The sequence below is a fragment of the Parambassis ranga genome, chromosome 18 (genome assembly GCF_900634625.1).
Source record: "Parambassis ranga chromosome 18, fParRan2.1, whole genome shotgun sequence".
NCBI classification, from domain to species: Eukaryota; Metazoa; Chordata; class Actinopteri; family Ambassidae; genus Parambassis; species Parambassis ranga.
The window spans coordinates 9584554-9612298 of record NC_041038.1 but is presented as its reverse complement, the minus strand read 5'-3'; the positions used below and the strand labels follow the sequence as shown (position 1 = coordinate 9612298).

General features: G+C 42.1%; 1 protein-coding gene across 5 annotated transcripts in view; it reads right to left on the bottom strand.

Moving 5' to 3' along the window:
• The window catches only part of arap2 (ArfGAP with RhoGAP domain, ankyrin repeat and PH domain 2), a 106623-nt gene that overhangs the window by 68189 nt on the left and 10689 nt on the right, over positions 1-27745 (bottom strand). For all 5 annotated transcript variants that reach the window (XM_028428758.1, XM_028428760.1, XM_028428759.1 and 2 more), the window contains 3 exons: positions 21448-21568; positions 9848-10044; positions 2189-2295 (listed from right to left, as the gene is read on the bottom strand). In XM_028428758.1, coding sequence (XP_028284559.1) covers positions 2189-2295; positions 9848-10044; positions 21448-21568 — 425 coding nt within the window. The remainder of the gene's footprint in view (positions 1-2188; positions 2296-9847; positions 10045-21447; positions 21569-27745) is intronic.

The following is a 27745-nucleotide window of genomic DNA, read 5'->3' as shown; positions in this document are numbered from 1 at the left end:
TATTTTAGCTTGGGCCGAAATTACTAGGGATGACCCGATCAGGTTTTTTTGCCCCCAAGTCTGAGTTTGAGTCATTTTTATCTTGAGTACCGTATTTTCTGGACTGTAGGTCGCACCGGAGTATAAGTTGCACCAGCCAAAAAATGCATAATGAAGAAGAAAAAAGCATATTTAAGTCACACCGGACTATTAGTCGCACCAGCGGGCCAGCGTAAATCACTACGTTTTTAGCGTAATGTTGCCTCCTGAATTCCTCTTAATTGGTGCGGCTGCAGGGCATCGAGAGTGACACACGCATTTCAACAAGTTCTCATGCGGAGAAATGATTAGCTTCACCGCACAGAAATTCCTATAAATATCCTGTAAATGAGTAAAAGGCAGACTACTGTGCACTATAGCTGTCTGGAATTTGAAACCTATCTACCAATCAGAAAATAGAATTCCTTGTTGCCAGATGAGGTCTGAGGCTCAGCTGCAAGCACACGTTGACCATGAACGCACCTATGCTCGGAATGCAAAGTGTGGACAAGCTGGAGTTGGGAGAGAACCGTCAGGAGAGGGATAGAACAGCTACCATTATATTTGTAATGGGACGTCAGGACACAAGGCTAACTAACTGTATATTTTAACATATAAGTCGCACCTGAGTACAAGTCGCATACCCAGCCAAAGGATGAAAAAAAGTGTGACTTATAGTCTGGAAAATACGGTAATCGGGCCCGATTTCCGATCACGTGATCAGGACATCCCTAGAAATTACCTTTAACACCAGAGGATAAGGCATGATCTTCACAAAAGACACAACATTAAAAAAGTTCTAACAAAACATACAGTGAAAGACGAGATAACTTTGTCCTTATTGTATTTATCATCATTTGCTGCCTAATCAAACTTCTGCTTTATTGTATAGGGGCCTATAGTCATGCATATTTTCCTCCCTTAACGTAACGTAAGTAAGTAAGTAAAGGGCATTTCCTGAAGAAAATGCAAGTTTGATTGCTGCAGCTCAAGCATTGCTTTGAATGCTGATGTGAAGGATTGCTCTGAATTGCTGGAGAATCAGAGCAATTCAGAGCTTTGTATGCCTCTGTATGTCAGCCTGTCACCATGGTAACAGCAGCAGAGACCTCAAAAACCACTCCAAATGTGAGAGCCTGGCGTGCGGAAACTATTCGGAATTAGAACAAGTTTGATAGAGCAGCATCTAATGAGCATTTTAAGACCAAAATGATTGAAATTTGTAGGAGAAGATACATTTGGCAGATGACACAGAAATTGCTTAATATTTGAAAAACTATATTTTTTTTAAAAACACTTGAAGTTGACCCGGAATGTCCTCTGTGAGATGAACATTTTGATAGTTGAATGGCTGAAACCGGTCAATGTATGCTGAAGATACACTGCGCCAAAAATCTTACGGAAGAATAAAAAAAAGAAGAAGAAGAAGAAAGAAAGTGAATAACAAGAGTTTGATTGCCTAGCAACGGCAATCAAACTAATTAAGGGAAATATATACACAGGTTGTAGATGCCACAACCAAATTAATCACTGTTTTCAGTGGCTTTTATTACTTTCAAGCCTTTTTAAACCATAGTGATGAAGGGCCCTCTAAGTTCTACAGTGCCATAAGCCTCCATCACTTCTATGAGACTTCAAATATCTCATATGTAAGAGCAGAATAAACAAAATGAAGAACCTGACTTTTTACTGTGGTGGTGTCTTTGGATGCTTTAAGAGGTATGAGCATACAGGAGCTTAGCGTATGTGAAGGACGTTTTCAAAACATTACAGTGCGAATAAGATGAGAAGGATGAATGCCGTCTTGACATCCAGCTGCGTCATGCGGTCGGATCTTAAACAAATGTGGAGGTGTCATCTTGTTGAAATCATTATTCTGAGAGCTGTTTATTGAAGGAAAGGTTTCCTTCACTTAACATTCATCTCTGGGATGATGAAAAAGCCAGTATGTGTAAAAGGTAAGAGCTATGAGATCAAACAGATAGAGTACATTTTTTTCCCCTCACATAAAAAGACACATCATACATCACACGCACCCGAGCATGGACACCTCTTTGTCGTGGGGAAAAAGGGGGGAAAAGGCTGCCAGATAAATGTGTAGGTATGCAAAGGTACACACTGCTCAAACACACTCCAAGCAAACGCACAAACACACGAGGAGCAGGCGTACCAGAAGTTTTTGAAGGGCGTGTTGATTTCAAAGCCTCTCCGGTCCATGTCTTTAATATTAGCAGCAGTCAGCTCCACTTCAGCGATAGCCAGACCCGCCTTAAAGTCCTGAAAAACAACACCAATAATAATGTCAGCATTTTTTAGATTTTTTAGGACAACATTCATATCTGGCTATTCAAATGTCGGACAAAAACACATTTTTATTTCCATGGTAAGCTAAGCTAAGCTAATGTTAGCCATCCATCCATTATCCATTAACCCGCTCCATCCTGCAGTGCAGGGTCACAGGGGGGCTGCTAACGAGGCTGAGAGGCGGGGTACACCCTGGTCAGGTCACCAGTCCATCGCAGGGCAACATACAGACAGACAAGCATTCACATGCACACACACACACCTACGGGCAATTGTCACCGATTCACCTAACAAGCATGTCTTTAGTGGGAGGAAGCCGGAGCACCTAACGTTATCCTCTCCTGCTTTTAGCTCCATACACGGCAAGCAAGCACAAACCTACGTTTGATATTAACGATGCACAGCAGCATTTTCCCCAAAACACTCATGAATTTTTTCATATCTATATAACAGGGATGTTATTTTATCTTTGAAGCAATATCTCTAAAAAAAAACCTATTCCCTGCAGAGCCCTGCACATGTTAGGGCTTTCACAAGACACAAGATCTGAAGCCCTTTTGGGCCAAATTAGAGACCCTCCCTGATACGGTGGGATCAACAGGTCGTCTCATTAAAGTAACAACTTGTTTCTCAGTCGGGGCTTGATTTAATGACATTTGGTATAATGACAAATAACAAACACTAAAAAAACATTCACAATTACTTCAGGGAAATTCTCTGCCGCCTCCTTTTCCTGTGTGGGCTGAAAATAGTTTCTGACAGACCAATATCGCACTGACCACTCATCGGCTCATTCCTCTTCCCACCAATGACGCACACATTTTGGAGGCGATGTGTGTGTGTGAGAGTGTGTGTGTACACCTGTCTATAACAGTAAAGCTCTATGAAAGGCATCTGGGGAATCCAAACCTGCCCAAGCTTTCAGCCTCAATGTTTTCTGAGGCCCATTTCAGAAATAGGGGTTACATGCAGAGCCACAGTTTTCATAAGTTCCACTGTAAGTCTTCATCTCACATAGCACACACATACCCTCCTCCACCTCACCCTCAACACTCTCAGCCGTTTAGACCATTTTCTATAGCCTAGAGCTCTGAGCGGAGACAGAAAAACAGACAGGAAGACAGAAGAAGTGCACCTACACCCACGCATATAAGCACAACATCAAAACAGAGTAAAAAAAAAACACACACACACACACACACAGGCATCCAACATTACAATACAGAAAAGAAACACTCTCTACTCCATCACCGAGGCACACAGACAAAGCAAAGATGTGACTCAAAAGATGGGGGACACAAAGAGAGCAAGAACACAAAAGAAAAGGAAAGGAGGAGGAGAGTGTGAGTGAAAGGCGGCCTTGGTAATCCTCACTAAGAGTGGGTGAGACGGGTGAGAAGGTCAGCTGACAGAAAGAAAGCCAGAACAAAACACCATCTACTGTACGCCAATATTCTGCTTAAAGGAGAGGAGCAGTAAAAAAAACACACAAAAAAACGCTGCCAGCTATAAATCACACGCTGACTGTTTTCAACCAGCGAAAAAACAATTTACACTAATTACACCAAACAAAGACGAAAATGAATCGACACCATCTTTGTTGATTAGGCGCTTTTTAGGGGAAGTATGCGGCCAAGCATGTGCGTGTGTGTGAGTGTGTTTACGTATGTGAGTGAGAGCGCTGCCACGTCTCTCGCCGAGTAATTAGCAACAAAACTTCTCAGAGCGGCCAAATTTCGCAGATTGCTCCACAAGAGCTGGAAGTTACTTATATGTTTGCACCCAGCTAAATTTCCTGCCTGATCTTTTACCGTTGTGTGTGGGCTGGTTCAATTGGAGGGGTTAAAAAAATCTTCATTTGACCATAATTAACGTACTTAAAACAAATTTAGCAGACGAGCAGTGACTCTCCTTTTCCTGCACAATGATGTTTGGGATCACGCACAGATTCCATGGAGTGTTACGACACGCTGATCTCAGAAGAGACGGAGAGATAATGTGTGAGTGAGTGTCTGTGTCCAGGTCCTAATTGAGAGAAAACTTTTGATGTGAGGGCTTCAGGGCAGCTCTCTATCCTATCAATTATAACTCATTGCTCTTTTAAGTTCAGTATGTTCAGCCTTTTGAAGACGCATGACGCAATAATGAAAGCGTGGGCGTGACAAAGAGGGTGAAGCCAGCTCGTTGTTGTTGATCTCACGGCCATGATTCAAACACAGGAGGACAAAACGCTTCCACATGTATCATTGGGGGAAACTCCGTGCAACATACATGCGTGAGTGTTTCTCCATCCTGTCTGAATGTATGCGCCGCATATGACTGTGCTGAGAGGGCAAAGCAGTCACCTATACCTAATGACCCTCATCCCTCTCAGGCAGCCAATTAGAGTTGGGTGTTAGCGGCCGTCCAGCCCTCGCCACTCGTTACCTACCCAATATGTGCCGTGGCCTCCTGCCCTTTCCAATTAATTCACAAGGATGGAGGGAAAGAGGGATAGAGAGAGGAAGGAGACGGCATTAGAGGTAAAAATAACTTACCCAATTACAAGCATAGGGGTAGATGGCAATAATGGCACTTACAGTGGGGGAGATGGGGGAAAGGCCCTGAGGCTAACATGTCTGCGCATGTGCATGCTACTTTTTGCTCACATGAACATGTAAGAATATATGACATAAAATTCTTACAACAGATTTCTCCGAATAACCTTAACCCCGTCCGGCCGCTCTGAATATTCCGGTCATGCATCCAATTATAATTTCTTTCAGCGCTTTCCAACCTCTCATTGTGCGACTCAGTTACTTCTCAGTACCGAACGGCTTTAAAAAGAAACAGAGGCCTCCACTTCTATCTCCAATTCTATGTCCACTCAAGCACTTAAGCTGCTCTAAAAGCGTGCAGGGTAAGACGACTGTCACACAGGGGTAGGTGAGTATAAAAGGAGCACATACTCAACGGGGACAAAGGACTTTTGATTATTTTAAACAACAACAGGGTGAGACAGAGAGGCCAAGAAAGCAAACGGATACAGAGCCGATAAAACGTATGCAGAAAAGGACAGCTAAATACACAGAGAGAGAGAGAAAGACAAGCAGGCGATGGATGCATGGATAGTCAAGCTAAGCTTCTTATATCAAATGAAGACAAAGTATCTCCACTCTCCTGTCCATTATATGGTAAAAAAACAAGTATATAAAACTTTACTGTGTGACTTTAGGAGTCAAGATGAGCTCATTTAGCTAAACTAAAGGTCCCTGGGATGACGAGATGAATTCCAATAGGTGTTTTATTGATGCTTGAGCTACCTTGAACACATATACAGGGAAGTGTATATAGTGTGTATGTGAGTCAAAGCTGACAGAAGATGTTTTCAGGTCTTTGGGAAGGTCTTCAGGTTTTGGACCCAGTGCAGTTTATGTAATATGGACAAGCTTTTTAAATGGCACGCAGACCTAAAACAAGAAATATATGGACCAAACACGGTCCCTTGACCACTGATTGGCCCACCTTGGACAACAGTACACAGTAGACTATGTAACGGTTTCTAAGCAAACACTAGCTGCCAATATAAATGGATCAAAGCCTCTAAGTGGAAGCTCTGTTTGACACAAAGTGGGCACTACCTCATGTATGTGCATGCTGTTAAAAGAAATATGCACGCTTGAGGGCAAATTTCTGTGCCAAACTGCTGCACACACCTTGTGTAGATAGAGGGATTTTCATCTTAGCAAGCTGCTCTGTAAACCTCCTGTATATTAAACCCAACATATCCAATGTAGCCAAAGGGTTAAGGACAATTTTCAGCATCTTTCAGCTCTTTGTTTTCATTTTTTTTCTGTCTTTGGTTCAGTCTCACCGCTCACCATTCCAGCAGATAAAACACGCTTTTTTTTGACCACCTGCAGGAGACGCCAGCCAACAGCTGGTGGAGCATTTAAGTGGCTAAAAAGCAAGATATCACTCTAAGCTAAGTAAATATACAGGCACATTCACAATGTCAACTTTCATTTTCTTGTCATGTTGTCCCCAAAAAAAAAAAAAAAAAATCAGGTGTACAGAGAATTTTAAATATGTTGATTATCTTTCAGCTACATCAGGTGCACGAAAAAAGAAATGAGAAAGCTTTTATGTAAGCAGATTCATTTCTCTCACAAATTCTAAAAAGAGGCGGCCTTGCAGTCTTGGGATGATGTTAATCGTTGCATAAAAGATTTAATTAAAGCGGAGATTAATTAAAATCTTCTGTCTCATTGTTATCATGTACTTAGAATACCTTTTCCACCAGAGATGGCTCTGCTGCACATTTGCCTTTCACTGGCCGACGGCGAGAAATATGATCGTCACATGATCAATGGATCACTCAGCTGCAAACCAGAGAGTTCTGATGTATGAGACGATGAGAAAAAACAAGTCACACCGCCAGCACGCGGGTGAGATCACTCTCAAAGTAAACGCACGTGTGACACACTTCGCGCACCGTCTGACTTTCTTTACCTTGGTGCTTAAATGACCTTAAACGCAGCTCCATCACGGGGCTTACGGTCCGTGTGAGAAATAGGATAGGGGGGTGGCGAAGGAGGAGCTGGGAGGATGATGTTTCCAATAGCTCGTTCATCATGTTAGATTAAATACTCCACTCCACTGAACTTGAACAGGGCAACGCTCTACCTACCCCTCCCTACGCTCACATTCTCCATCACTTCACTTACAAAACCACCAACGCTCGTTCCTCACTCATGCACAGAAGTGGTCCGCTCGCTTCATCTTGCTACTTCTATCTCTCTTAACTCTCTTGTCTTCCATTTGCCGTCTTCAAAATGCACTGCAGCCGCCGCCGCCGCCGCTGCTGCTGCATTTATGCCGGGGATTTAGCTTGTAAGCTGAAATAATACAATTAATTTGTTCTCTCCCTCCCAATTCACTCTTTCCCTCAGTTTTCTTCCCGCTGTCTCAGATCAAGGAAGTGGAAATGTGCTGACATGAAGAGATACCCAAAAGAGAATTCTAACAAAGATGTTTGTTCACGCTAATGAAGAAAATAATGAAAGGCAAACAACAAAACTACAACAGCGAGCGAGACGAAATGAGAGCCGAGGAGGGGATGGGAAGGAGTGGAATGTGTGTAGCATTATCAAACATGCAACACAAATACGTGAGAGAAGCTTTAAGAAGTAGTGTCACTAACAATAAGAGGTATCCGTCCATCACAGATAAGATATCCTGCTGCCAGGACAGGAGCTGCACATAAGCAGGGCTTAGTTGGACTGATATCAAGAGAAGCTATGAGTATTCCGCAGTTAAACTGGGCATGTAAACTCAAAATGAGGGTGTTAGCCTGTGACAGTTCATTCTAGGTACACAATAGTGCCAAGTAAGCTAGTACTTTGGGGACTTCATTAACTTTATGTGTCTTTTGTTCCTGTGATGAGCCAAGTAAAAATGGTGCCCACTGAGCTCCTTCTTCTTCTTCATCTATCAGACGGAGGACGCCAAATCAGGTGCAGAGGGCAGGTGATGGATGAATTCAAATCCACAGTGGGCCGCTGTGGGTTGGAGTGCTGACCCGATAGAGGAGCACTCCTCCTGTCACCAGCAGCACCGCTGTTCAAAAAACCAAAGGCCTTAAGGAAGCCCTCACTTATTTGGCTCTGTTACTGTCCTGGTTGGAAACGTTGGGCACAAGTCTCATTCAAGTCCAAGCGGCAACCTTACGTAGGCATACGTAAACAAGCAGTGAGATAAACTGTCTCCTTTAAAGCCCACACATCACGGGTGCTTTGGAAAGTGCAAAAAGTAAACATCACACTGAGCAGTTTCAGGGATTATGGTATAAGTCAGAGATAGTGTAAAGGGAATAAAGCCACAGAAGGTTTTAAAAAGGCAGGTCGAGCACTGTCGATATTTGCTGGAAGAGAAGTTTCAACCTGCTGGCAGAAAAAGTCTACTGAGTGCTGAGGTGAAGACCACTTGTTTGTAAACAAACCAAACTTATTCTTTTTTTTTTTTACACTTGTTGGCTAAATTTCAGCAGGACCTGTCACTCAAAAGTTTTACCATCATCAGAGATGGAAATATCTGGCAGATAATAGACTTGTGGCTTAAAACCACTGGGTGTATTTAGACAAATATTACATTTATAAATGCTTAATTGGCATCTTAAATTAGTGCGGTCTTTAGCTGGGAGCGAAATCGGCTGAAATGAAAACAAACAAAAGAAAAAAGTGCAGATTTAATCTTTCCAAAAGAGCCATCTCTCCTTATAATGTATTCACTCATTAAAGAACAAACAGGTTTGCGTGCTAATTCTCTCAATGTCTGAGATTCAGTAATAATCAGTGTAAACAAATGAAAACTGCTACAGTGTTTTAAAGGGGCACATAAACAGTACTCTAGAGAAATGATGGTAAATATTTTTGTCCTGTTAATATTTTCAACCTCGCCAAACTTGAGTTAATACAACTGTCATCTTTGAAAAGTGTCAACTTCCCGTCTTGCTACTTGTCCCTTCTTGTCTTGTGTTCGGCTCTGAGAATTTGCATACAGACGTGATTGGACGAGGAGAGGAGAATCCTTGCATACTAATAACACTGAACCGATAACACTGTGACACCGGTCTACTTCTGACAGCTCACATTCAGACAGATAACACAAGTGTGGGTTTCAAGCTTAGGTCCACAAAATAACACACAGCACTGACAGCCATCAGTAGGAGCCACACCTGCATGTGGACAGATGGTCAATACTTGAATTTCAGTCTTTCTTAATCTTTTCTTCTTTTACTGTATTTTTCGGACTATAAGTCGCAATTTTTTCATCCTTTGGCTGGGTATGTAACTTGTACTCAGGTGCGACTTATATATGAAAATATGTCATTTCACATGTTTGTTATTTTTACACTGACAGCCACTAGAGGGCGCTCTAGGCTTGTCTACCTGGCGGAGATGTTCAGAAGGGACACAGAGGAAGAAGAATTCAATGGATTTAGTGATTTGGAGTGAGATGGAGAGTTAGATAAACGTGTTTACATTAGCATACACCTATTTAGCCATCATTGTGTTACGTTACTTTAATGCTAATACTTTTGTTAGCATACACCTATTAAGCCATCAGTGTGTAACATTAGCATAATGCTAATGACGTAACATACGGTATGCTATTAGCATACACACCATATGTGTTTTTTTCTTCTTCATTACGCATTTTTTCATTGTTTTTTGTATGGAGCCCTAAAAAACATTTAAAAAAAACCACCAAAGCGTCTGGTAGAATTTCCCTAATTGTCATCTTCCATTTTCACTAACTATAAATCCACGATATATGCTCTATATATGATCGCTGCTGTGCACCACCATGTGCTTATATCCAGTGCACCTTGAAGATGTTTTGCATGTATATATTTACATCTTTACATTACACATTCATGAACATCTCCACATCTGCCACCTACGCTTCAAAAAAAAAAAATAAAAAAAAAAAAACAGGAAGCTGTCATTCTGTAGAGAGGAAGTCCCGGTGGTGTTAGAAGTACCTGTTCTGTTTTGCAGAGTCTGACTTTACTTCCCGCCAGGGACACCACCACTCTGCCTTTGTAACCGCGGAGCTCCAGTAAGCCTCGTTTGTTTGTGGAGGAGGGGTGGGTGAAGCTGTTGGAGCGTTTCTGGGAGCTGCTGGGAGCGGGGGTGCGCGTGGCCGTCTGAAGAGTTTCCATCCACTCCTGGCGCTCCCCTGTGGACACCGTGCATAAGTGAGAGACAGAAGCGTAGAAGAACAGAGGCAGATGGTGTATGTTGATACAAGTGTGAGGAGTGTGAAGGAGTGAGTGCAAGAGGGAGAGAAGTCAAGAAAAGCCAGGAAGAGTATGAGACGGAGAAAGATCAGGGTGTCCTCCAGTCTTTAAATCAGAGTGTTAATTCATCACTTTTTACATCTCTTCAGTGAGCTTCACTGGCTCTTTTGCTGCTGAATCTCTGCTGCATACTGATACAGAAAATCCAGTTGGAAATAAAAGATACTATTGGTGAAAATTAACTTAGCCTCTGGAGAAAGAATATCCTGCAAAGCTGCAAAGTGCAGAGTCTGCCACTACAGATACAGATAGCAGCTTCTCTGAATCTTCTTCACAAGCCTCAAGCAGAAAAGTAGAGAGGGGTTAATTTCAGTCAACAGCTGATTCAAATATATGATTAAAAACACCCAGCTTCTAATGAGAAGCAGCCACAGCTCTGTGAAGAAACTCATTGTCTCAAGGTGGCAGGCAAAGTAACTATTTGTACTTCATTACTGTACTTAACTACATTTTTATGAATTTATACTTTACTTAAGTAAAAGTAATAGTGCATACTTTATACTTTTACTCCATTACATTGTGCAGCTGTTATCTGTACTTTCTACTCCACTACATTTCTACAGTGTTTGTAGTTACTTGTTCCATGTGATGAACACAGTGCTGGACTGATGTGAGGTCAGACTCTGCATGGAGGTGGTGTCATGCTGCCAGCTGTGTTTCTATAATGAGCCTCAGTCATGATGCCGGTGCTCTGGCTCAGCTAGCTAACTAGTTAGCTACTGTCTGCTAACACAGGTCCATCCATTAATGTCTGATTAACATGAATCATAACATGAATCTACAGCAGGAATACTTACACAGTAAAAATGGTGAATGCCTGTTTTTTATTAGCAGCCTCTCTGTTCACTTGATGCCCACAGCCTGCCTCATGACACAGACCTGTCCATAGCTGCTTCTGGACTGAACATGTACATTAACTACACATTGTCCATTTTAATTTTAAGATGATTATTTTAACCTGTTCAGATCCTTTGCAATGGAAATCAATTGAGTACATTTAAAAGTAAGTACTTAAGACTTTTACTTAAGTAGGATTGTTGATGTAGCACTTCTACTTTTACTTGAGTATATATTTTGCTGGGTAATTGTACTTTTACTTAAGTACCAAGCTTCAGTACTTCCTCCACCACTGGAGACAATAGAGCAAAGTCACAGAAAGGTGTGGATGCATCTCACAGAGCGGCTTGTCGGAGTTTTTAAAGAGTATCACTTCCTCTGTCAGTCTTGTTTTTGTGGTTACAGCGATGAACGGTTCGCTGAGCACAGACCCTTATCAGCTGCCGCACTGCCTGTCAGGCTTTCCCTTCTCTCACATGTGATAACACAGTCACAAATCAGAATTATTAATAACTTTTCACACAATGGGTCACTGCATCAGACAGACGGCAAAACGCAGGGTTTTTTTTTATTTTTCAGCTGGTGACAATTATCATCTGCATCTACAAAGAGATTTAAGTGAATGCTGGAAAACAAAGCTGCCGAGCTTTTCAGGGTTCCGGCTGACTTAATGTGAGACATTTCGCTTTGTGGCTACATTTGACACGCTAACCATCAACATCTGTTCAACTAACATACTTAATGTTCACACTATATTACACAGAGCCAGTGTAATCGGAAATTGCAAAACAACAGCTGGGATGGTCCGAGTGTAAATCCGATTAAAACACCTGCTTACTATTGAAGTGGACATTTTAACATTTGTAGCTTTTTACATTTTTGTCTTTAGAGCAAGGGCATAGATTTGCTGGTGGGGACCAACACTCTGACAATTATTATTATGATGAACTAATTTAATTAGCGAACTTGACTTTAAGTAACCCACAGGTTTATGCCATCTTTTCGATATGCACCAATGTAGCCACACATGTGACAGCAGAGAAAGACACAGCCAATCACATGGCCATATGTGTTACGGTCGGACCCGAGCCCTTGATATAACCCAATCAGAATCAGAATATCAAGAGCTTTTGGATATCTATTGGTAGGAAGATGCAAAAGAACGGAATTTAACCCTTCCTGCACCAATGAGAATCTGTTGGGTTTTTTTTGGGGGGGGGGTCATATTATTGGTGGGGACACATTAGTAATTGCTGGACATTGGTGGGGACGCGTCCCCTCCGTCCATGCTAAAACTACGCCCTTGCTTTAGAGACTAAAAAAATGCTAAAGCTAACAAAAAACCTGGTTCGCATTTTAGTCCTAAAGTCAATAGCGCTTTTGAGGATTTTACATGTCTTAAAAAGACAACAGCCAAATGTGACTACAGTGGTTGTCATGAGCAAAGACAAGCCACCACACCAAGCACTTTATTTTAAAGCACAGTCTACTTTCTCTAATTATCCAATACCGGATGTCGGGGGAACAGATGCTAACTTCTGGGCCTGAAATGCCAACTTATTGTTGCTTATATATGACCAGGCAATAAGAATTTAACAAACAGTCTATTGGCCAATAATTGGTGCATCCGACATATGTCCCAGAACTGTTTTGTGTCTTTGAGCAGGGCAAAAATTCCCTAACTTACTGTAAACCCCTCTGGACTACTGCGCTGCTAAATGGCTGCAACACAGGCTTTACATTCAAACGATGCACACTCACAGATATCTTCCTCTAAAACTTTTCAGACATAAAAGGAGACATGAAGCCGGCGGTGTAAAGCCCATTCCCCCACCGCCCAGACACAGTGCTATCAAAGCCGGCAGAGTGGATACAAGAGAAATACCAAAGGACTGTAAACACACCAGCACATCACAAGTCCAAAGCAGAGCCCACTGTGGATGCTGTTCAAAACAAGACAGAAAAAGAAATCAAAAAAAAAATTCTGTCAATGGATTGGAAAATATGCAAACAGTCAGGATGGACCTGGAAATCTGAGAAAAGGCAACCTTTGTTTTTTTATATTTTCGTTCTTTCCAAAAAAGAAACGTTAAATATTCATTGTTTCAGAAGACTAAATGCACTTCAATTCAAAACCTGCACATCTATCATCTCGTCATCCGAACAGCAAAAACTAGCACTCTGACAGAACACACAGTGACAGGAGCTCACGTGTGTGTGGTCACACGGGGGGCGTTTTCAGGAAATTATTTTTGGATGAGTATGAATCTGAGCAAAAACCTTTGAATGATCTCCCGCCACAGGATGTGTTGTGTGTAATTATGAGTGGTTTAAATGTATTTTATCAAAGAAGTCCAGAAGAGAAGCTTTTATTCCTGTAATTACTTCCCTGTTTGGTCTAATTATCCATTATTACGCTTATTATTCACCGTTTCTTGGCTGAAACAGAAAAAAAAAAAACAAACAGCAGCAACACACAAATTGTGTCTTTAAAATTAATGGAACGATTACCAATGTAAGCTAAGGAAGGAAATGTTTGTAAGAGGTTAACAAATTATACTGTTGAAGCATGCCAATTTAAGAACAGGAAGGATAATTGTTTTTGTTATACTTCATTGATCTCTGTGACGGAAAAAAAAATGTGTCTTTTCACTTCGTTCTCAGAGCTCATGTAAAAAACAGAAGGCCTGTAGCTGGTGAGGATTCAGCGTCTTTTCCTCAGAGCGCCTCAGACTGAACAAATCTCCATCCAAGAACACCGTGTGCTGGACTAGGGAAGGCAGAATGAGACTTGCTGACATTTAGCTAAAAGCAGAAGAATTAATAAAACCATATTTTTCTGATCACCTGAGCCCACCATTGACTGCCAGATATTTATGTTTACGCAGGCATCCACCTGTTAAAGCAGAAAAGGTGGAGGAGACGATGCCATAGCTAGCCTTTTAGCTACTAGCCCAGAGTGTGGCCAAAAGCTTCTGCTTGTTCAGAAGCCTAAATAAAAGCTATTGACAAAGATTGATCCATGCTTTAATTGCAATCATTGACTAGAGTCTTTAAATGATCCACTGATCAGTATAATTTGAAACAACAAACTACCGTAGCTCTGGTTATGTTCGCACTATTGAAAAAAATCTGAAAACGGATTCTGAAAGCTGAGAAACGACTCTTTCGATCGCTATTAAATTCATTAGGTAATGACCACACTATATGTGTGCCAGGGGCGGGAGTTTTGTGGAGTGTAGGAGAGTTGATGTAAAATAGTTCGAGTGTAATTTTTGTAATCTCTTGTCGTCTTGTCTAGTCTTGTTGCTGCACATTTATAGTATAGAGTATTAGTAATAGTATAGAGAATAATAGTATAGAGAAATTTGATGAACTGTTCTAAACATTTATAACATAATAACAAATATGTGCCAGCTTTAGAAAGTTAGATTTCATCTGGCAAGAAGAAGAAGGCGAACTCTTAATTACAGTAGTGAAAGGGTTAAGGTTGTGTGTCCTCACACACACACTCTCTCCCTTTAAAGTGACGGGGGGGGGGGGGGGGGGGCATTCTCACTGACCCGTCAATCATTTTGTGTCCTCGTCAACCTGTCATTTTCAGGAATTGACCTTAATTATCTTTTGGACTGTGACCAGGTGACCCCCCCTCTGGCGTCCTTTGTGGACATGTCTTCTACCCTGACCTTGCATGCAAACATCTCATGTGGAAAATTTCCTTTTGTCGCCCCCCCCCCCCACCTCCGCCTAAATCTGCACCTGCTGCCTTGTCCAAAACTCAGCTCTAGTCTGGCTACCGCCCAGATTCTTCTGAATTCACAAAAAGCCGGTATCAATAATGAATGGCCTACTCAATTATTGACTGCTCTTTACATCACGAGGCTTTACTGTTCCGTTCCCACCCTGCTTTCTGACTTCCATTACCTGTCCTGCGCTCACTTATTTGCCTGTTCATTTATTCAGGGCCTCCTTCCTCACTCACTCCACTCTCCTTTTCTTGGCCAAGCTGTCAATCCGAGAGCAGAGAAGGAGGGATGGAAGGAGAGAAGGAAGGAAGGAGGGAAGGTGGGAGGAAACTTGAAAGAAGCAGTGGCGTGCCCGTCAGCTCGCACAAGCCTCCTCACTTGTGCACCTGAATGTAGTTTGCATATGTTCCCGTGTATGTTTTCATTTGCCTGTGCTCACAGTCTCACACGTGGACCTCCGAGCACAGCTTGCCAAAAAATATTTTCACTCAAGCATGCAAACATGCCCTCAACCTCTGCATGCATATAAAAAGAATCCGCGCTACTCTCGGCCACTAAAGCCCAACAGCCCTGTCTACTGTAGCTTCATCGCTGCTTGTTAAGGGATATACGGCCATCTATTTGAAAGACTATTCCACTTTACATGGAGAGAGAGAGAGAGACGAGGAGAGTGGCAGATAATCCTCATCCAAAGTGGATGAGATGAGAGAAAGGTCCATTCAGAGCTCTACAAAGATCTTAGAAGCCTCCCACACAGTCTCCATCAACAGGAATAAAAAAAGAAAAGAGGAAAAACACACAAAGGAGGACAGTGGCCATTTTCTATTTTTCCACCTCATTTCAAACAATCTCTAAAATGCAACAATGATATTACATGCAACATTTACATGTTGCATGAACTCACTTCCATTAAAGAGCGCATAGTATGCTATGGTCACTAAATATTAAGTATTTAACTTAACACTTTCACTGCTAGAGAACAGCTGCACATTCTGTATACTACTAAAACAAAACGCATTCATTTACTGGATATATCTGGACTGATATATCCAGTTTCCAGTATCCATTTTTTTTCTGAGTCTGAACAACGTGAATCTGGATATATCCGGATTGATTTCAATCTAGCCTGATTGGCTTACATCTGGCTCAGGTCTGAATGCAAATGTGGCTAGTGAATCCCGCTAGTGACGTGATACTTCCGGTTAACGGGGACAGTGTCCGGGACACAGACAAAAGCTGTATGTAAACAACTCTCGAACTACGACAGCTTTGCCCCGAGTTTATTTTCCACAGGGCTACAAACTGCTTTTGAACTGAAAAAAACGCACGACGCATGCACACACGCGGTCCTACCGCGGCCTGAACGGACTCTGTATATTACGAGGCGCCACCTAGCGGTTTGGAGGACAACAAACAAGCCGTGTGTGATAGCCAGATTTGAAAATAGGTCTGAATGTATCCAGCTTAAAGGCTATCTGGATTCTATCCTAATCTAGCTGGATTGACTTTCTCCAGTGTGAACAGGGCCTAATTTACTGCTGATCTTAATTAGTTAATATGTTTAGGTTAATGTGTTCTTGAAAAAAATAAACAACATAAACAAACGGGGATTAAAATGCCAAAGGCGCACAGAGGTTGAGCACTAACACCTGTGTTGTGCATGGTAAAATGATGTTTCTGAGAGACATAATGGCCTCAGTGACGCACCAGAAAAGGCTGTATATTCTAAATATACTGTATCACTAACTTGAAGTGATGTTTGGCCTTGTTTTACAGTAAGTAAACAACAAACAATGCCTGATTCCCATGTCAAACTCCTGTCAGCCTCTCCAAACTGGGAGTGTACCCACCACCATCTGCTTACTTCATACAAACCCACTCCAATGAAAACAAACTATTTTTTTTGGTTTGGCGACAGTGTGTTTACCACTCTTGCAGCTTTGCTTTTAGCAGTGAAGGCACCTTGTTTTTTCAACTTTTAAAAACATGCTAACTCAAAAAAAGGCTAGAAGCTAAACACACATTTCACACACACGTCCAAATAGAGAGCTAAAAAACTAACCACTGGGCAGTAAAAATACAAAAATAATGTCAAGTGAAATATGTACTGCAGCATTCTCAACTTTAGTCCCAGTGCAAGTACTTCTTTGAGTTCATAATTCTGCCATCATTTGGTCTCTGGATGGCTTCCAAACATTTTGCCCTTCTTCCTTATTCATTCACTACATCTCTCTAACACTCTTTCCTGTCATCTCGAACAAAACCTAACATGTGTTTCCAGCCGGCTTGTGGAAAAGCAATTGCCGAAGCATCGGAATGCAAATCATCAACTTTTATTTTAAAGTGCTTAAATCCCATCTTGTCTTGTAGTGCGTTTCTGTGCAGCCTCTCCAGCACTCTCTGTCCTGTCTGTTTTCCATCATTCTACCTCCCTGTCTCTTCCTGCCAAAGTCTCCTTTCTCCTGGCTTTCTTCTCCCCTCCGTTGCTGCCACTCTTCTCCCCATCACTGCCTCCTCTCTTTTCTTCTCCCTCTGCTTGCCTTCCTTCCTCCTTCCATCTTTCCTCTCTCAAGCTGACAGTACCTGAGGGAAGAGGCCACCTGCGGACCAAGTGGGGAATCAGCCGACAGCTGTGTGCACACTCTCTCCGGTGGCCTTCAATTATTCACTCACTTCTCCCTCCTCCTTCCATCTTCACTCTGCCCTTTTCATCTCTCCCTGCCGTCTCTGCCTTTACCTCTCTGTTGCTTTTTCACACCGAGATTGCGTGTCTGCCTCCCTAGCTCTATTCAGTCCTGTTATTCACTCGCTTAATCCCTTCCCTCCCTATAGATGCTCCCTCTTCGTCGACGTCTTTTGGATGCCTTTAACACTCTGGCGCACTCTTCTGACCATCACTCCATCATTTTCTCCCCTCCCCACCTCCGTCCCTACTGCATCAGCCCAGCAGCTCCTTAACTTCACTTCACTAACCTACTCCTTCTCTTTCCCTCTGTCTCCTCATGTCTCCCTCTTTCTCATGTGTTTCCCCAAAGATTGATGACTCTCCGCCACAAGGCGAGTGGGTCTGTTTAAAGATGCATGAGGTGATGAGGCCAAGTTTTTCCCTCCCTCTCCCTCTCCCTCTTTTTCTCTCCTCATTCCCCCTCCCAGCCTCTTCTCCTGATGGCAGCAGCCACCTCAACGAGAGGCTTCCCGGCGTTTCCGAGCGGTCACAGGCCACCTCCAAATCAGACAGCGCTCTCTCTCTCTCCCTTTCCCAGCTCTTGTCAGGATGGCTGAGTGTGACGTATGACACATAGGCAGACAGCGTGATAAATGATGCCGCTGAGGAACGGTGACTCATAAACGGACAGAAAAAAGCTGGCAGTCATCGATATGATGATGCACTGAATTGACAGGGAGCGGAGGGAGGATGAGATGAGATGAAAAAATAAGTTTGAAGGCCAACTTGTTGGTTATATTGCTTTTTTTATGAACCACAGAAGATGCAAAATTGTAAAAGGAGATTCAATGCGAAAGTATGAATCAGGCTACGCTATGCATATGAAAGCCTGGGGTGGAGTCTGCCATCTGAGAAAAGTGATTTTGTGGTGTGGCCTAGCCTCATCGTAGAGTTTTCATAGATTTTGTTATGTGTCATTAGTGATGCTCTTTAATGTTCACATAATGCTCCAAGTCCTCTCTTTCAAAAGAATTGGATGGGTGCACCTCACCAGCGCTCTACAATAAATGTAGGTAAAATAGAAAGCTGTAATAAGTGTACACTGCAAATAAAGGCTGACAAACACTACATGACATTTCTCAACCCCTTAGGTTGCCACTTGATATGCCACTCCTTTTTTTTCAATTGGCCAACTAGGAACTTACATGTAGCTACTTCAGTTAGCATAATAGATTTTCACACATACATTCAAACAGTGTCTACACTGATAGAACGAAAGACTGGAAAGCAGGTAAGAGAAGAGTGTGAGGCAACTCCACTCCATACATCATCATCAACATGCCCATTAGCTTAAAGTGAATTACCTTCTTTCTTTAAATACAGGCTTAATATAACATTAAAACTAAGGATGCACCGAAAATTCGGTAACCGAATATATTTGGCCGAATATTGCAAAAAAGACACATTCGTCCTTCGGTTTTGTGACTTAAAAGCGACGCAATCACCCACTGTACAGTGACGCTGTTACCCGGCGCAAGTTAACATGTCGTCGGTGTGGAGATATTTCAAAGTATAGGAGAGCGATAACAGAATTGCAGTTTGAAATGAATGTTCAGCCAAATTATCTAGAGGGGGTTTCTCTGCAAGGAACTTTAGCACTACTACATTCATTTGTCACCTAAAAGTGGCTGCAGCAGCTAAAAGGAAAGCTGATCACAGTACGGCCAATCTGTCCATGGCTTGAAAAGTTTGAAAAGGACAGTGCCAAAGCAAACGGAATCACAAAGAAGATAATGGAGTACATGGCTTTGGATGATCAACCGTTAGTGTTGTGGAGGACATTGGCTTTCGGAGGTATTCGGTACTATTCGGTATTCGGCCAAGCATTTAATTTTTTTCATTCGGCTTCAGCATCGGCCACAAATTTTCATTTTGGTGCATCCCTAATTAAAACCGACTTTATACTAAGGAGATGGCAGGACTCTGACGTTTGTTTCCCCTCAGGTCTACACAGCACATTAAAAAAGGGTTTAATTCTGAAGCAGACCTAGACAAAGTACAGCCTGCAGGCCTTACCTGATCCCTAAGTCCTTCCGGTGCGGCAGGAAACTAGAACTACCACCCAGAAATGATTAAAAGGCAGCAAAGTTGATTCTTGGTTCTGCTATCTACACATCGCATACATGACTTTTGTTGAAATGTACCATTGAGACCAAACAATTAACTGAAAGAAGTTAGAATGCTCAGAGAAGCAGAGAGAAACTGAATTTGATCCAGTAGAAATGTTCAGCTTTGAGAGCTGAAACTTTACAAGCCACCATCCACAAGTACAGACATGAGTACCACCGAAAGCTTTCAGTTTTTCTAAAGTCCTCTTATCATCTCAAATTTTCCAAAGCAATGACCTTCTTTGAAGGTTCATATTTTTATAGGAGAGAAAATAAAGGAAAACAAATCATGTCAAATCTTTTATACTTCTTGCTCTCTGATATTTGTTGAGATTGAATGTGGAGTGGAGTGCTGTGCCTTCCACATAATAAAATATCTTTCAACATGCCGCTATGCTAGTTTAAACAGAGTGTCTTGTTCATTCTTTTCTGAGCATCGAGCATTCAGACACACTGTTGAGCATATCATGAGGAATAAGCTGATGTTCGATACCGATGATCATCGAGTCAAACATTGATTGTCTTTCAGCACTATCTGTTCTCACAGATATCCACACTGTACCAGACAATGAGTCAAAAGGTTCTCAGTGCCATAACCATGCAAAACTCAATCTCACTCATTCATATGAATCAAAGGGCGGCCAGTAGCTGACCCCTGAAAGAGACCCTCGATTAGCGAATAAGCTGTTTGACCTGAGCTGCCTAATAGACTGCCATGAAGCAGGCAGGAGGCACGGAGCGGAAAGTGTCTCTTTCCCCTCTCATTAAGGCCGACACAGACAAAGCTCCCACCTGAAAGACGATAAGCTCCAGACAACTCTTACTGCATTTTGTCTGACAGAGGGATGAGGAGAGGAAGGAGGAACCGGATTATTAAAGGACACTTCCTGGGAGATTTGAGACTTTTTATTTTCAGTCCCTTCAGACTGACTTAAGATTCAGGCAGGGAAATGAAGTCATTACTGCGACCAAGATCTCCTTGAGCTCTACATACACAACCATTCGCACTGCAAAATATCCATAACACTCATTCATTGAATTCTTTCAAAACAAAATTACTTAAAAGGAACAATAGTTTTTAGATCTCTGGAAAATGTGTTAGACGCATTAGAAATCAAAATTCTTTTGGTGCATCTGTGTCAATGCAGCTTTTTTTGAGCTTTTGCACCAGGCTATGTAGCTCCATATTTGTTGTACGGATGTATATCTATAGCTAGCAAGCTGTAGCTAATACAATTAGCCATTAACAGTCAACATCTCAGATGATTTGATACCTTACTTACGCACACAACACGTAAGTACAGAGTGTACAACAAGTATCTTTAATAAGACACAGAACCAGTGTTCTTTACAGAAAAAGTTAAGCTAGGCTAACCTAAATATTCCACCTAACAACAAAGGCATGAGATGGATGTCTGATCTTTTCATTTAGCCTTTTAGAAAGAATAAATATAAATGTATTTTCCTACACAGGAGACGTTTGCAAATTGATTCTGAGTCTCCAATAAAATTGAAAGTGTCCTTTAGCACCATGCAGCAGGGAGAATAAATTGCAGGGAAAATAATGCATGTGGAGAAAGAGGGAAAACAAAAGAAAAACAGGTGAGACAGAAGATTGCCACAGAGGCATTTAGCTAGTGAGGTAGGAATGAGCAAGAGGAGGGTGGGAGGCTGGGAAAGAGGGAAAGGACGAACACACAGAGAGAGAGAGAGAGAGAGAGAGAGAGGCAGAGAAACAGCCCAGAGTGAGAGAGAAAAACAAGGCTAGACAAGGAATCAGACCGTCAGCGACAGAGGCAGACTGACGAAGAGCTGATAGATGACTGCAAAATGCAGAACAAAGAAGACAAGATGCACTCGTTCTACCTTCTCTTTCAGCCCGGAATATGAAGGTCCGCAGGGAGGTTACTACCTCAAACTTGTTGTCACCCATTCCTCGCACCTGTCTGATAGCGCTGGCCAGGATCATTCCTTTGGAGTACATCTCCTACACAGAGAGAGGGACACATAAACAGACGGTGAAGAGCCAAAACACACTGCATATGTGAGAACAAACACAAGCAGAGCTTCATGCCAGCTAATAACATTATTGAACTGTTGATTATTCCCATTATCTACATCTGTATAGACCCACAGTCACTATTTTCCAGCACGCTGTTTGCATCAATAGAGGTGTAATTTTGAGTTGCATTCAATTTTAAAACGGCACTGACAAGACATCCTCATCAAACTAAAGCTGTATCCTATCAACACAGCGTCAGATGGGATACACATTTATGTGCAGAAAAAGCTAAACTGTTCTCTGTGAAGCAATAACTTTGATAAACGGCACAGAGCCGTTAGAGGAGAAGTGTAACTACTCCTAAGATATGAACGGAAAGCTCATTGGAAGTCACATTTGTATCAATGCACTTTTAACCCTCCTGCGCTGTACAAACTATCGTAGCTCTGGTTATGTTCGCACTATTGAAAAAACGGATTCAACGGATTCTGAAAGCTGAGAAACGGCTCTTTCGATCGCTATTCATTAAGGTAACAACACAAATTGCGTTTGGATCCATCTGAGCAACAGTGAAGTAACAAAAATGTTACCTACGAGCTTTCAGATTTATCCGATTAACATTAGCATAATTAACACGTGTTTTGACCTTTGACCTCAAAACTCTAATCAGTTTCTTCTCGAGTTCTCATGAACTTCTTTCAAGGTGTTCCTACAACCTGTAAACATCCTCAGAGGCATAAAAATGTGCCTAATTTATAATGGAGGTGCAGGGAAAACAGCCTCAAAAGTGAGCTGCACTTTCATTAAACACAACAGTAGCACACATAGAGTTGTCAGTTGGGTGTTAGGAGACATCCTGAAACAAATCTACAAGCTGAAAAATAACTTCTCAAATATTTAAAAAAAGGAGACATGCATGCTGTACTGGGGATTTGTGTAAAGCACAGGAAGTGTTTGGGTAAAGTGGGATTTGGCTGTGTACGTATGTGTGTGTATTGTTTCATTACCCCCATGTTTTTTTTTCCCCCAGCAGCATCCAAATAAGGAAGATGTTGCACTGGAGGCTTCATGACCCTTTTTACAGTCTCCCTTGACAATGGCAATTAAAGTACTGGGTCACTGTCAATGTGAAAGAGACAGGAGGGGGCAAAAAAAAGAAAAGAAAAGAAATAAAATCTGAATATTATCACTGCTAAAAAAGCAAAACGACAGAATGGTACTGCCGTCGCATCAGTATTCAAAACCTTACGTGGCGAGTGTAACGCAGAAATGCCCTTTGAGCGGTCGGAAAAATCCGAGAACATCTCATATTGTAATGTTCTTGCAAGAAAGTGAACTGGGGGGACAGAACATTACGCTTCTGTAGTGGCGTGAAAATCACTTGGTTATAAAAAAAAAAAAAAAAGAAAAAAAGGGGTCGTAGCAGACACTGCATTATTCATGTTGATAATGTCATTATCATTGCAAAGTATATTTTTTCCTCTGTCTTTCTCTGTCGCTCTTCAACAGGAATGACCTGAATTTTGATTGTGTGCAGTCCTGCATGGCTCATGATTACTGCGAAGAACAACACGGCGTGTTTGTGCTTCCGTTCCGTCCCACGAGAGTAGAGCGAAGGAGGGATGAATGAGGGAAGAGAAGAGAAAGTGAACTTCTGACTCCTTCTCGCCATTCTTAATTAAGCCAGTGACCTTGCCGCCCAAAAAAAAAAATCTTTTTCTAGAGACCATACAGCCAAAAATATACCAGCCAGTTAGGGAGAGGAGGGATGGGATGGATGGATGGAGGGAGCGTGAAATGGAAAAAAAAAAAATTAGGTTTGTGTGAAAGGCCAAGGAGAGGATGAGGAAAAGAAATAGAAAGAGTGTAGAGAGAGAACAGAGAGAGACATCATGTGGCAATGAAGGCGCCTAAGAGGGTCAGGAAGGGGGTCCTGCTCATATTAAAGCAGGATGTTAACAATGGCAAGAAGTGGCTCAACCTAATTACCGACAGTCAGGCTCGTGTGTTCCTCTCTCCGGGAGTTTCACACCAATATCTCTCTAAATATAGATAGAAGTTAAAGGAAGGTGAGCAAAGGAGAAACCGAGCATGTGTGTGTGTGTGTGGCTGATAATTATACACTGGTATGGGTTAACGGTAATTAATTGTTTTACTTCTAGTTTTGGGGTCATGAAGGAGACAGTTGTTTAATTGCAAGTCTAGCATCTGTAAATACTCCGACGGCGGAGTCAGCAGAGACGAGATGAGAGGAAACGGTCAGCAGTAAGATGGTGGATGCAGACGTGACGCCACACGCCGCGGCTCTGGGTGTACTGCAATGTTTGCAGACTAATCTCAAGAGGACGGGCTGCCAAAGAAGCAATGAGGCCTAACTATCTCTTTTTTTTTTTTCACCAATAACAGACACACCTGACTCGCCTCTCTCTCTCTGCCAAACACACTCCACGCTCATTTCCACCCTCACTCTGACCTCCTCCCACTCACAACTCTTTTACTCCCATGTCGGCTCATTCTAGTCATTTTAAGCCCCAAACATTTATCAACTTATGTCACTTGGCAGGGCGGTGTCTCTTTTCTTTTCAAAAACAACCTGGTAAACTTCACAAAAACAATTAAAGGCAAAGCAATGGAGCTAAAGTCTACAATAATGGAGGCACCATGTGGAGAAAACAAGGAGGAAGTGGGGGGGGGGTGTTTTACCACCAGCATGGAGTTAGCAACAGATTTTCAGTAGAGGTATGAGGACACCATCTGGGTGCAGCGTGGAACTGCACCTTCTGGGCAACCATGCACATCCTCCATCAGTGTTTCACTGAGTGAGAAGCCTGGAGAATTCTAAAGATGGAGCTCCCAGACAGAGCTGGTTTGGAATAATTGTCATTTACAAGTCTTTCAGGTGTTTGTTTTTCCAACTGTGAGAGTAAAAAACTTTATGTCCAATTGATGACAGCTGTTAGTTTGATGGTGTTAGGCAGGCCTACCCCTGCCTCATAGGAACCAGGATCAGGCATGATTAAAATTTTAGACTTTAAAGCCTTAAGGGAGTCAAATCTTAAGATTAAGAACTGATTTTCTAAGGCGAGTCTGGTTCAGCTCCAGTACTACAGTAGCTTTAAGGTCATGATTAAACTTGCAGATCAAAATGTTAACTTATTTATTGTACTTTTGGGGACAACAAAACAAACATACAGGGGTGTTTTTAATGCAATTTTCAGTGCAGTTTCAGGAGGCGGTAGGTGAAGACATTGGTGTTGGTCCTATTGGTGTTTATACATAAATAAACAATTATTGAGGAACAGGAGCTCTTTGCTACATATTTCATTAGCGACACAGTAGTAATGTGGTCTAGGCCTTTAACAAAATGATATTGCAAAATACATTTGGGTCTGTGTTATTGTCTCATTGAAGTACGTTGTATCTTATAATAGGCAATAAATATAATCCACTCCTTGGCAAAGTATTGAGGTCTTTATTTAGCCTGAGGCGTTTACTAGTCTACAGAGTGCCAGACTGATGCCCTTTGGCTTACCATGGTATCTGCAAACCTCATGGTTACTCTGCTCTTATTATAGACATTAATTATATATAGTATAGTATATTATTTTTAAGGGAATTATTTAATGATTATGTGCTGGACATATATTTTTTTAAAGTATTGAAGTCATGTTTTTAGCCCACGGCCCTCCATGTAGACTCATCGTTGACCCTTCTTCACTCTAAGATGAGAACTTACTTTGACTGACATGCGGTGCTGAAGCCAAAACTTAAATATTAATAAATTAAGGGCAGCTGTAAGAAAGAACTGTAATGATATGGTTTGATTAAATTGAATATTGTTAATTGTGTCATGTACAAAGAAGATTGTTACTCCAAGATACAGGAGATAGTTAGTACAGAAGCTTTCAAGCTGAGCAAGAGAGCCTTTCAGCGTCAGACAGACTGACTGACACGGTGAATGACTGATCCCCAGTCCTAAAACCTCATCTCCCCTTTGGCCTCCTATCCAACCTCATCCACCACCACCTACGCCCCGGCCTCTCATCTTTTCATTCCCCCCACAGCCGTTCTCCTCACTTCCTCCCCTCACTACCCTGAAGCCAGGCTTTGGACTGTTTTTACAAACACACACACACACAAAGACACACACACACGACATCACACCAGCACCCTGAAGACTACATCTCAGGCCCAAAGCGTTCTCCCAAGTCAATCCTGGTGTTGACGAAATCGGGCGAAAGGCGTGATTGATCAGACAGATTGGATACAATGCTGCAGAGAGAGAGAAGTGAGACCGAGGATCTCGGTACTCTCCCACGCCACCTCCACTACCCCTATGATGACATCACCACGGCCAGAGACCTTCAAGCTTGCGACTGTGATTAAGTGCGATTAGTTCTGTCTGGGGCTGACAGATCCCAGAGGATTTCAAACTACAAAAGAGGTTTTTGGGGGTGTAAAAAAGTTTGAAAAAGAGAACGAGCATGAGAACGCTTCATTGTGTGGGCATTTTTATTTTGGGTGGCAGGACCAGAACAGCATGACGCACTGGTGTTATTGTTGTTTTCTTCTTAGAAAATAAACTGTTGAAATGTCTCCACCGTTAAGACTTCAGTCTAACAGCTTCATGTCCAAACAGTCTTGTTTTTTTTTTAATGGTAGCAAAGAACAAGACTGGTCTGTAGTCAAACCGGTCTGCAAAGTCCTTGCAACACTTTGTACCTTTTAAAATCCCCCTAGCAACATTTAAGAAAAAATGAATTTTCAATTAATTATCTTAAGGACATCACTAGGCATTCAGATAGAAATTTAATAAAGGTAGCAATTGGAGAAGAGCAATTTTAAGCATTACAGAGTCAGCTTGCATAGCTACTATTCGAGATCTACTAAGTTGTTCTTCACTGCTAATGTCATACATTGCACCCCATATGACCCGAAGACCTAACTTTTAAAGTCTCCCCAGGAAATATGAAGTGAAGAGATCACATTCCAAGATGGCTGCTCCATATATCAACAGCAGTGAAAGCTCTGAGAACGTACTAAACATTCTCTATTTCAATATCCATCAGTAGACATGTAGACACAGTTTGAGTTTCCTTAGTAATCTAAGGTTATCAGCTCACACTGACATCACAAACACTGACATTAGCAGTTAAATCCTTTGTCTACAAGCCATAATGGATCATTTGGTTTTGTGAAATAAGGCTGCCATGTATACACATACACTACAAGTAGTTCCATGTTTTCACTAAATATTGAAATAACTTGCTCCATCTCAGATCACAACTCTAAGATGAGTTGTGTAGCCTCTCAACCCACTGTGTCAACAATATGAGACACAAAAAGGGTTACATAGTATGAGCACAGCGATCTTTGTATTCACACCGACTCATATTTCAATTTCTGACATAAAGCAGTGCTGAGAGACTTCATTCTAATCTTCCTCTGTCCCCGCGCTCACCCTGTGGAGGCGGTAGAGGGTGGCATGCAGGCAGGGTGGTGTAGGGCCTGAGCTGGCCACACAAACCAGGGATGACACAAAGATTGTGCTCAACCTGACACACACACACACCCAAAACATGATGAAGCCCTCTGCTGTCTCAGAGGGGAGAATCACATTGGCAGGACTTTAGAAAGTCTCTTTAAAAACTCTAAACAACAATCCACACACACACATACACTTATAAAAGCAAACTTTCATCCTTCTAAAGACTCATGCCTGCGCCGACAGTGACACAGAGTATAAAGTGCTGACTCGCCAGCCTCCCTGCCGATTCCCGCCCTGCTGTCGACGGAGCGTGTCCTGATAAATAAAGCAACAAATGCAATGGAAAGAGAAAACGAGGGGAAAGAGAGAGAGACACAGGGAGCGAGAGAGCATGGAGGGCTATAATTAGTACGTGATTAACGAGCAGGCATCAGACAGGTCCCACATCATTGATTGTGATGTTGTGCAATGCTGCTGCAGCGAAAACAAGCTGGCCCTAGGAGGGGGGTGTGAGGTCAGTGCTCACACACACAGAAATGTGTTTGCTCTGCCAAACATCCATCCAGTGGTCTTTAGTGAGACCATTTAAGTACTTTGTGTCAGGCTTAAATGCACATAGAGTCTACATGTACACTCCATGTTACTTTTCACTGGCCAAGTCTTTGGTTTCCTCT